At 39.2% G+C, this 12,355-nt stretch overlaps 1 protein-coding gene across 1 annotated transcript in view; it reads left to right on the top strand.

Moving 5' to 3' along the window:
• LOC139719984 (sushi repeat-containing protein SRPX-like) overlaps positions 1-7,634 on the top strand; it is a 30,613-nt gene extending 22,979 nt beyond the window's left edge. The window contains exon 6 of the mRNA XM_071631361.1: positions 6,814-7,634. Within this exon, the coding sequence (XP_071487462.1) occupies positions 6,814-6,929 (116 nt within the window). The 3' untranslated portion in view covers positions 6,930-7,634. The remainder of the gene's footprint in view (positions 1-6,813) is intronic.
• Positions 7,635-12,355: the final 4,721 nt, after the last annotated feature.

Below are 12,355 nucleotides of genomic sequence, written 5' to 3'. Positions count from 1 at the left end.
CACGGGAGATAGTTCGTTGGAAACAGTACCAATAACCCATTTTTCGGGGTCTTGGCCCGTGGACTATAAAAGAGAGAGCGAATTGCAATAGGGGTAGGTATTTCTAGATGTTAGAGCGCTAGTCCTGATTATTGATGCTCTCTTTTGTCAAAGCACCTGGTTTCCACCTGTAGTTAAGCGCATAACTTCTCGGCGGTGCCGCGCATGACTTCAAAGGAGAGCAGGAGTTGCATCTCCTTCTCTAGCACCTACCTGTTTGTACCGAGAATATCGGATTTTTTTTCTGAGGTCCGAATAAGTTACTGGAAATCTACAGCACTATTTGTCCCTCCATTAGAAAGAAGTTTCAAAATTTATTGTCCTGAGGAAATGTCTGAATTACCTACCTCGGCAATATACCAGCCTATGAAAGGAATCTATACTTTTCATGGTTGCAAAAGGTACACGCAAACTTTAATCTTAATCTAAAGGTTAATGCATTCAATATTTATAAACTCTGTTCTTATTCGTCGAGTGATTCCCGTCGAATTTGCGTTCTCTGCTGTTGCTAAAACCGCTTTTTCCGAAACATTTGCCAAAGCAAATGTAAATGGCATATCCCGTAGAAGGCCGGTAATGGACATGGACACCTTCTTTCAATGTGTCTCATTGAAGAAACAATGCAGCTTTTGGGGTTAGTTTCGACCAAGCTCCGCCACTGATAGTTATATATAATATGGAGATCAGTGGGCTCCGCGACTGAACGGCGATGCCATCCGAGACTTAAATTTCAAGTTAAAACGGAGCCAAATTTTAACTTTATTAAATTAAAGTAAAGGCCATGTCACACCTTTCCGGGTGACAGTACCTAGCACGTATCTCACCCGTAGTCGCCCGGAGGTGCGCACGCAAATCTTTCCCCCCGCAACCATGTTTAGGCCTTGTCACACCTTTCCGGGCAAGCTACGCGAGCTTGTTGCGTGTAGGGATTTTCCAGCATAGGCCTACCGAAGAATTTCTGACTGCGGACAAGGATTTGGGCGAGTCAGTGCATGTTTTGTGTCTTGCTGGACACGTTCTACTTAAATTCTACTTGCAGGTATACTGTGTGACCTGTGTACCAGTCGCGTGGGGGCTGACAACGCAGTGAAGGAATTCCTCTGAAGGAATGGCAGAATTACTACAGAATGTCATTATCTTGGCTGCATTCGGGGATTGCGAAGTACCTGCGTGGGAGTTACCTGCGATGTGCTGCCGCTAAGGCCTCCTACTGGTGTTCTGCGTGGACCTCTCCCGGCATCCCCGCGACTCACCTGGAAAAAGTTTTGGTCATGCTCAAAACTTGGTTGCGGTTATATCGGATTTTCGTGCGCACCTCCGGGCAACTACAGGAGAGAAACGCGCTAGGTACTGTCAGGTGCGGACCAACTGCGGAGAGGTCCGGGTAGCAAATTTGTTTCCCCGCTAGTCAAGCTACAAAACGTCCCCAGATACGGTATGACAAGGCCTTGAGCACGCTCAAAACTTGTTCCGAGTGAGTCGTGGGGGTTCGCTCGCAGAGGTACACGAAGAACAGCAGTAGGAGACCCTTTAATATTGGCAGCGCCTTGCAGGCTACTCTAACTCAGGTACTTCTCAGTAACCGTAAGTCGCTCGTAACAGAAAACGAATCGGTTTCAATGCTCTCACGCAGGTCACACGGAATACACGCAAGTAGAAGATAAGTAGCACGCGTCTAGCAGGTAAGAAACAACTTTTTCCGAGTGAGTTTTTTTTTTTTTTTTTCGGGGTGCCCGGAGAGGTCCACGCAGAACACCAGTAGGAGGCCCTTAGCGGCAGCACCTCGCAGGCAATTCCCACGCAGGTACTTCGCAGTCCCCTTATGCAGCCAAGATAATGACATTCTGTGGGACTTCTGCCATTCCTTCAGAGGAATTCCTTCACTGAGTTGTCAGCCCCACGCGACTGGTACACAGGTCACACAGTATACCCTCAAGTAGAATTTACAAGTAAGTACAACGCGTCCAGCAAGTAAAACACAGTCATGCTCTCACTCGCCCAAATCCCTGTCCGCCCTCAGAAATTGTTCGTTGTGCTGGCAAATCCCCACACACACCAAGCCCGCGTAGCATGCCCGGAAAGGTGTGACAGGGCCTAAACATGGTTGCGGGTAAAAAGATTTGCGTGCGCACCTCCGGGCGACTACCGGTGAGATACGTGCTGAGTACTGTCATGTGCGGGTCATGTGCGGGGACCTCCGGGTAGTAAAAATTGTTCTTCACAAGTCGCACGCAAGGCTTACCCGGAAAGGTGTGACACAGCCTTCAAGGCCGTGTCACATCTTTCCGGGCAAGCCTTGCGTGCGACTTGCAAAGAACAATTTTTACCAGTCGCATGGGGGCTGACAACTCAGTGAAGGAATTCCTCTAATGGAATGGCTGAAATCCCACAGAATTTCATTATCTAGGCTGCATACGGGACTGCGAAGTGTTGCCGCTAAGGGCCTCCTACTGGCGTTTTGCGTGGACCTCTACGGGCATTCCCGCGACTCACCCGGAAAAAGTTTTGGTCACGCTCAAAACTTGGCTGCGGTTAAATCGGACTTCCATGAGCACCTCAGGGCAACTACGCGCTAGATACTGTAAGGTGCGGACCAACTGCGCAGAGCTCCGGGGAGTAAATTTGTTTCCCCGCAAGTCAAGCCGCAAAACTTCTCCCGTGCGGTATGACAAGGCATGAATGAAATTTGCAAACATTCTTGTTCGCCCGCTGAAAATCTTCTACGTGCTAGAAACTACCTCCTCGTCACAAGCCCGCGTAGCTTGCCCGGAACGGTGTGACACGGCCTTTAGATTTGATCCTTTCTTGCGTTTATTGAAGTTTTAACTCCGTAGTCCATTTTGTTGAGAAATTTGCTCGAATATGACAATTATATTAGGAAAACAAACGTATGAGACCTCAGTAACTCTTGCCAGTATACATTCAGCCAGAAGGTCTCCAAATAAAAGAGTCTCGATACAAAATATATTCTCATAAATCTGAAATTGAAGTGTACAAAGTAAAACACGGTGATAACAATATCCACTCTTTAATAGTACGGAAACATTTCATAAAGTTATTTGCAAACATTAATATATCTTTATTTTGTTTTTCATGTATTTACCATAGGTTATATGGGCTGCTTCTTTTACCAATAGGGTGTTTAAAATTTTGATTTGATGGTATCATATTTTGAACCCTATTAAAGCGTATAATTTGTCGTTCTCTCCTCTTAAGCACTGTTATGTGTTTGAGAAAAAAAAAGCAAATCAAATACATGTATATAGTTTTGAAGTAAAATGTCGCGCAAGATTTATGGTTCTCCTTATGATTATCAAGGGTTGGACAACGCATTTTTGCCCTACTTCTTTGTCGTTTACCGATTATATTGAAAGATTTAAATATTTCGTTGTTGCTTGTTTTCAATACAAAACAGTCCTCCCTAATCCATGTTTATGCCAGTTAGTATAAAGTTCCATGTTAAGCATCATGCTATACGCAGTTAACCCTATCAAAAGCAAGACAAACATTGATTTTGTCATGCAAATAGCACTGGGGCTTTGATAACGGTGCCCATGAGATGGTTTTCTAATTTTCGTAAATATAACGTGTGCATATAAACAACAGATCCCATGATCTCTGAAAAATATCACCATTATGGGATTTTGAAATAGGTAAATATGTTTGAAAGTGAGAAGATCATGGTGTTCAGAATGCCTTATCAATGATCAAAGCTACAAAATAAAACAGTCAATAACGCTTTCCAAACACGCTGCATAAAAAAAAAAGAAAATCATACCAAAGAGAAAGTCAGTGGTGAGGTGATCTTTCCTCACTTGAACTTATACCTGATATCATTATAGAACCTCGACGTGGTCTGTAATTACATTTTAGCCAACCTTGTTGACGCTTGGTAATCGACCCAAATAAGCGATAGTAGAAAAAAAATATAGGTTTTCCCGGCCAATTTCGCACTTTTGTCAGTCCATTTGATAAAACGTTCATTCAATTTAGCGAAAATCCTCGTCACTGCACATTCTGTCATTCAAAATTGCAACTTGTTCGTTCAATTTAGCATTTCGGTCAATGAAATTCGCACATGTGCCTTTCGAATTCGTAAAACGGGCATTCAAATTGGCACGTGCTCTTCAGTCATTCAAATTCGCCAGCACTGGCGGAAAATGGTATTTCAGTCATACAATTTCGCGTATGGGCAGTCAAATTCCAAACATGTTCATTCAAATTGGCGTAATGTTATTTCTATTTTGAAAAGGTGAGAACCGTGATTTATACGTATTTAAATGTGAATTTTTGTTTCATCCACACACTGTTAAGTATATAGTAAAGGTATCGTTGACCCTAAATAACTCAAGTTTGTTGTTCTGTAACGCCCCTCTTCTTCCATACATGTTATCAGAACTATACATGCCATGCTTGCACCAGTACCATAGATTCACTTCACTTTCTTATGTCCAGTCATGGCAGCACGAGTTAGATACAGGCGTATCTCTCAAGAAAACAGGGAAAGAATCATAGAAGCATTTGAGGGTAATAACCTTGACAAATTGATGGCTAGAGCTGATCCAAGAACTTTTATTTATTCCTAATGATAATTAACGCAATCTAGCACCCACCAAATGAAAATAATGAAACATGCAGATGAAAGAAATAATCATGTAAATTGACACCTCCTTCTCCCAATTATTGACAAAACAAACTTAAGATCAATGTATCCGTGAATGAAATAATGCTATCGAACATTATAAACACATACACTTATTTTGAAAGTACTGTTGCAAAGGTGATATCAGAATAAAAGCTTAAACGTGTCTGCTAAATTGACTGCAGCAAATGCGAAATTGGATGCCCAAGAATGAATTTGAATGAACGAGCGCAGCGTTTACGTGATCACGTGACTATATCGTGCTAAATTGAATGAACGATTTGCGACATGGTGCTTGTCTTACGAATTTGAACTGAAAAAGTGCTGATTCGAATGATGTAAAAGGTAATTTGAATGCTCCAAAATGAATTTGAGTGAAAAAATTATAAAATTGAAATACCGAACATGCCGTCTAGGCTAAATTGTGCTAAATTGAATGCAGCAATTAGTAATTGGAATGAAAAAAGTGCGAAATTGGCCGGGAAAACCTATAATAACAAACAAACAAATAAAACCTGAGTACATCAGTATTCCACCCCAGTCACTGCCGACACAATCGCCTCTTGATTTTGGTTGCTCATGATTGACAAGGCAAGTTACACGACAGAAAATAGTTGACACAATAAGTAGTGGCAGATGCATTTATACTTTAAAAGTTACTTATTTCATGTCCGTCACATGTCTTATATTTTTCCTTTAAACTTTGTGATAGGGTCAAGCGTCAGCCCAACTCCAGCCCAAACAAAAAGTTTGTGCATTGTTGCAATCGTTTTAAATATTATAGTAGTAGTAGTAGCAGTAATTATTTGCAGCGTCTTTTATGGGAATTCCGGTAGTATAATTCAGATCGGTCCTTGGAAAAGAAATAAAGAAAAACAAGACCGCCCAGATAAATAATGGAAAAAAATTAGTCACATGGGTTTACACACTCAAGTTCTCTACAAAGCTTGTCTTATCTGCGAAAGAAATCTTTTCTCATTCTATACTGTCAAAATTTGGCGGCTGGTTTAAAGTAAAACCAAAATTGAGATACAGCTGTATTAGCAGTTTTACTGGATCATATTTTTGGTACAGGTGTTGCTTTCGCTGGGAAATAAAACATGTCTTCATTGATATTTCTGCAATGCAACTGTATTAGCAGTTTTACTAGATCATATTTTGGGTACAGGCGTCGCTTTTGCTATAGGGTTAAAGTTTGGTTAGGGCTTAGGTTGATATTTGTGAACAGCACACTTGAGTGACCTTAATCTTTCAAGGGGAACTTTGGACAAGACAAACGTTAGTCCGAAAAGACGGAGTGACGTTCAACAAACTCAAGAGTGAAAATCTGATTGAAATCAGATGAAAAATAAAGAAGTTATGAAATTGGGAAGGATTTTTTTTTAAACGAAGATAGTTCTAGAACAGTCGATATGAATTATGCAAATAGCGAGTTGATGATGTCATAGCCTTACAACTTGCCATATGGTTACTACCTAAATTCTTGAAATTTTCAGGTTTTCTGTTCAAACACGATTATATGCCACAACATAAAAATCCCAAGCATAAATTGGCTTTGATATATCAGTTTACATATCGTTAAGTATGCTAAGGCTTAAACACTTGAGCTTAAATACTGAAGTATATTGCATGCAAAAAATAAATCCTCCTAAAGGGAAAGTTAGTGTAGAGGTGCTCATCCTTTGAATTACCTGAGAACATCACTGCACCTTTACGCTATGTGCATTTTAACGTAGTCGGTTGATACTAGGAAATCGACCCAAAATACGCGAAATTTTGAAAAAAGAAGAAGAAGAAGAAGAAGCTGAGTACATTCTCTACCCAATCAGACACATTTTATGACGTCACTGCCGACGCCTCACTAACATAACTTTTTGCTATTGACCCTTTATTAAAAGATACCATCCTGAACTCACTTTTCTCTGAACACATAACATATAAAAAGCAGTCACACCAAAGTACAAAGAGCAATCATACCCCATACTTAATCGCATCTTAATTTTGGTTGACCACAATTGTCAAGGCAACTTATACACGACGGAAAGTAGTTGACACAATAAGTATTTGCAGATGCCTATACTTTAAAAGTTACTTATTTCATGTCCGTCACTTGTCTTATATTTTTCCATTAGACTTTGTGATCGGAGCCAGCGTCAGCCCTACTCCAGCCGGAACAGAACGTTTTTCCCCTCTTACAATTGTGCTTATATCAGTAATGGTAATAGTAGTAGTAGTAGCGCTGATTTGAATTGTGTTAGTAATCAGGAAATGTAGAAAATAAATGTGACCGCTCAGTACAAACCAGCAAAAAAAGACGCAAACTAGGATTCTCTGTAGTGAACCAAATTAGTCAGTTGGCTTTCCTACTCTGTTCTTTAAAGTTTGTCTTATCTGGAAGAGTAATCTTTTCTAAACCTACGGTCAAAACTTGGTGGCATAAAAGAAAAAGGAAAACCAACTTAAGGTTGTAGAGGGCTATTTCATAAATTGTCAACTATGAACAGCGAAATGTTGGTTTTGATGAAAGGAGAACTCTTGTTTCCGTCTGTACCCGATTGTGTTGACAAATGTTATATGCTTGACTGAGCACATAATATTTAAAGACAACAATGACAAGTTGCACTTTTTCCAAGTTGAAGTGATTATGAAGGAAAATTGAATGTCTCATTGAAATGGATAAGATTTGTCAATGAAAGTGGTCAAATAAACAGGCCAACCTGCATGACTGCAGATTTGTGTTTAGAGCTTCTTCTTATTGATGATAATGGCAAAGATCACGACATTATTATACATAATCCGATAGCTACTTTTACGTAAAGAGGGAAACAATTCTTATTTTCTTGTTGATGTTCGTCTTTGTTCCAGTTACTTCGTCATTTTCTATTGAAGATCGTAAAGGTCCCTCAGGAATGACTATTTACCGCTACAGGGGTATTATTCAATCAAATGTGTTTAGCGCCACTATCATATACGAAGTTAAAAAGTCTTCTTTTCGCCATCATTGAGGCCACTGTAAAGTAAGGGGCCAAATACACTACTTAAAGGGTGTGTACAGTTCTGGTCGAGGTGAAGATTTAGCTTCTAACGTTTTATGAGATATTCAGAAACCACTCTATGAGATGTCAAAGAGCATGCAGTTCTAAGGGGTATCAAAAGTTTATTCGACGAAAATCGGTTTTGAAATGGCTGAGATATCCAAAAACAAGGTGAAACAAAGAGATACTAATAAAGTTGGGGCATGTCGCCTTTTATTATTAGCACTTTTTTGGATATCTCAGCCATTTGAAAACCAATTTTCATCAAATAAACATTGAATCCTTCTTAAAATTACATGCTCTTTCATATTTCATAAGAGGCTTTTCATTATCTCACTTAGGAATGTTCAAAACATGAATCCCTACCTCAACCAGTACTGTACAGTCCCTTTAAAGTGTACATTCCTAGTACATACATAGTGTGCAATTACATTGTTGTTGTTTTTCCACCTCCTGTAACATTCCGTTTCCCCTGTATATTCTATATTTATGATAAAGTCGTGGGGGTTCCTCAATCTTTTTCTTACATACATGTAAGCATAAGTACACAAAAAAGTTATGATTTCATGCTAGTTTAGACGTGCGTGTACTTCTTTCAGATAGGTTCCTAGCATCATTCAATGCTGAAGTAAACAAAACAATCTTGGTTTTTATACGGCATCATGTCATCGCCTGACGTGCTGTAACAGACATTCAATAAGTAGATCAAATGATTCGTATTCGTTACCAATAAGCTTCAACGATAAGAAATGCAAATGCAACAAAGTTGGTCATACTTCAATGGAATAGATATTATGTATTCTGTTCGGCATTAGAAAAGCAATTTTTTTTTAAAGCTACAGGTAGACATGTTTTGTTTTGGAAGGTTCACTAGCTGCATTTGAATTTGGCTGACCAATCAGTGTGGAAGTTCTCCTTGCGGTAGAGTGTATCTTTAGTTATTACTTTTTTTACTTTATTTCAATTCAAAATATTTCAGCAGATCTTGAGCACCAGTTAATTCTTGATTTATCCAATCAAATGTATTCACTGATGCTGACCATGGAGATGTAGAAATGAATCAATTCCTCGTGTAGACAGATGTTAGACAAACTCTCAGTCAAAGACCAGTCAAAGAAATTTCTAGATTACACAGGGAATGAAAAGTGTCATAGAGCGTTGAGATAAAAAGACCTACATCTAACCTGAAACATATTGCGTTAAATAAGCAGATAAAAGGAATCAAAGAACAGAATCAGTTCCGCACTGTTTTTAATAGTATTGACCATTATTCACATTTCATTCAATGCAGAAACATTATTTGTGTACGTATGTATATGTACTGGATATCAAAGAATCTACAATAGCCGTTCTTAGCATAAAATAGCAATCATTTGTGATAATCTGTACATATTTTGGGATTTTTGGAGAAAAATGAGGGAGTTCACGATTTTGATGCACTATCTCGATAACTAAACACATACATCATAAATACCTTTAATCACCTGTTCGACAAATTCAGTATGATGTACGTGATTTTTAATATGTTAGAGCACTTGAAAAGTGAACTGTATCTGATGCAAGGTACTTGCCCTATTTCACTGGTTTGCCTTAGATCTGTGAGTGTTTAAACGATTCTCTTTCATGTTGCTTCAAGATTGTTTATCTAAACACTGCAAAAAACCTGTATTACATTCGTGAAAAGTGTCTTTGTGTTTGTACGGTTTATATAGGTGAGATATTGTTTGGAAGCGAAACGTTTAGAAATATTATTCTTTTTCTTTTCTTGCATTCCTGTCCTTAATTGATAAGATCATCATCATCATTGGGTTTAAGCTATCATGTCAAGACTCAGTAATGATATTTGAAATGTTTTACTGTGTGCATTTCGTCAGCTGAGTTTAATACGCCAGCTCAAGTGCCCTTGTGTACAATTTATTGTGTTTTCCCTATCTTTTTGTTTTGGGAACAATTAAAAATCAAAAGGTAACTGATATTCTCGGTTTCTGTTTGTGTGTTTTGATAAAAAGCATTAGCCGATAGATGTGTGTATCAAGATATCAAGATATAATATAATACAGCGTGACGAGACACATCTGTACACGAGAACAGGAGGGCACGTTATTCTTATTACGTATAAGTCCTTCGGAGGGGTTTAACCCAGTCGGTCCAGTATAAGCTTGCCCATAAGCTCCTTAGTGTTTCCTTAATAACACACATAAAATGGAACAAATGAAGCACACACACACACACACACATACATGTACACACACACACACACACACACATTATACAGGGCTGTCAACATTGGAAACTAGTCGAGAGTGAGACTCCTATAGGCCAATGCTATAATTTAGGAGTCAAAATGAGCGAGATCAATAGAAATGCATGCAAATGAAATAAAGTTTTAGAGTGAGAAAGGACCAAAATGAGTGAGTCTCACTCTCAATGAGTGAGAGTTGCCCTGATTATAACACATTTGAATTTCGAACTATGCATGATAAGGACAGTAACATGCGACCCAGTAAATTGACCTAGGGAGGCGTTATAAGTGAATCCTGTATCATAAGTGCTGAAGTTGTCACGAAAGGAGAGCAAAAATTCATTGTTGACAAGGTCGCACGTCGTAAGCATTCCAAATTCTAATTCAGAGTGTCTGAATGTATAGCTTGATTAAATAACACAAACTGTATTTCATCTTAGAAGAGTTTAACCTCATCGGCAAATCTGTTTTAGAAGCGGATTTCTTTTTTTTTCCACCTTAAGAGTTTGATTATACCTTCGTGACCTTTCACCTGCTGTTTTCTGCAGACTTCTACAGACTGGCGATGACTCGTTTTGATGGGTTGTTACATTATACTTTGGATATGATTTGTATTATGCCACCAACAAGATTAAGTGGCTTCCTAGTTCTTCAAAATTTTTGAGAGAGAATCTCTCCGAAAGGTTACCAAAAAGAACTATACGTGGAGGAAAACCCGGTCCTTTGTGGAGAAGGCACGGGAAAAGAAAAAAAAAACAACTATCACGTATTATTCTTCTCTCCCTGTGATAAATATGAAGTTTAATAGATACTAAAGAGTGGTGACTGTAGTTTCACGTTTGTACATGACACATCCAGGGGTGTATGTCTACACGTATCGAATACCATATACCAAAGCGCGATGTCATAGACATTCATTGACATGGAAACTAGTTCTAAACAGCTTTACCAGGCCCGGAATATGAACACTATTGTTGCTACCCACGCTCCTACTTGGCTCCATATTCCAAGCTATGACAATAGACTACGACATACACCGCGCAGGGCCTCCTCATTTTTCTCCCGCCAAAGAAGTTGATGAATGTGACGTGCAACACGCGATTCATCTGCCTGATGCCACATTTTCATGCCGCCTATTAAACAGCGCCGCTGGGGCAAAATCATCAATGCGGGAGACCGTTGTTGGTTTCTATACGAAGAGTTGTATTCATCATCATATCAATAAAGGTCACTTGACAATAGAGCGCACCGAGCAATATGAACACTATTGTTGCTACCCACGCTCCTACTTGGCTCCATATTCCAAGCTATGACAATAGACTACGACATACACCGCGCAGGGCCTCCTCATTTTTCTCCCGCCAAAGAAGTTGATGAATGTGACGTGCAACACGCGATTCATCTGCCTGATGCCACATTTTCATGCCGCCTATTAAACAGCGCCGCTGGGGCAAAATCATCAATGCGGGAGACCGTTGTTGGTTTCTATACGAAGAGTTGTATTCATCATCATATCAATAAAGGTCACTTGACAATAGAGCGCACCGAGCCAACGGATGCCCAACGATTTCGAAATTTGAAAATACGGTCACATCTGTTGCTATCTTTTGGGCCTCCTATTAATAGAATAGCTCGTAACGTGTTTGACGTTCTTTATATTCAAAGTGATTCGTAGGAATTCGCAGAGAAATACACTGGAGTCTGTTTTTGTTTACTACATCGGACACGTTCAAAATGCTTCTTTAAAGAAGCTTTCTATCTTCAAAAGTCAGTTTATCTGTACTTGATCAAGACCCCACCTCACCTCACACCCTATTTTTTAATTGTATTCTACTTTTATACACTCGGAATCTCTTATGATCCTATAGGATCCAAACTCTCTGTCCCGACGCCTTAATGTGGAAGAATAACGCGTATAAAAATCCCTTCCCCTCAACCCACAGGTACATCCTCTACCCACAAACGACACCTAACCACACACTCAGTCACGCCATGGCGCGCCATGTAACCAACACACAGCTCGTAGAAATTCAAATTACTAAAAGTTCCTTTATACTCGGTTCGACTGAAAATCCAAAATGTTACAACGTGGTTTATTTGTACGCAAAATACTTCATATTTTCTGTAAGAAATAAAAAGAAATCGTTACATTTTAGCCAATTTTGTCAATTCTTAAAACAAGCAAAGAAAGTAGACGAATATATGTCTGAGAAAACCAAAGGTTGTGTATCTAATACTAATTGGAATCGTATCTACATTATTTAACTGTTTCGCAGTAACCTGTCAATTTTCGATCATTTGTCTTTATGTACTGCATGTGACATTATTCTATTTTGTACCTGAATGTATTTATGAATAAATTTTCTTTGTGGAAAAAAAAAAAACCACACAGCTCAT

This window comes from Diadema antillarum, unplaced genomic scaffold, assembly GCF_040938485.1.
Source record: "Diadema antillarum isolate AM-2024a unplaced genomic scaffold, OU_Dant_1.0 scf00000118, whole genome shotgun sequence".
NCBI lineage: Eukaryota > Metazoa > Echinodermata > Echinoidea > Diadematoida > Diadematidae > Diadema > Diadema antillarum.
This window is presented reverse-complemented; position numbering and strand designations above follow the sequence as displayed.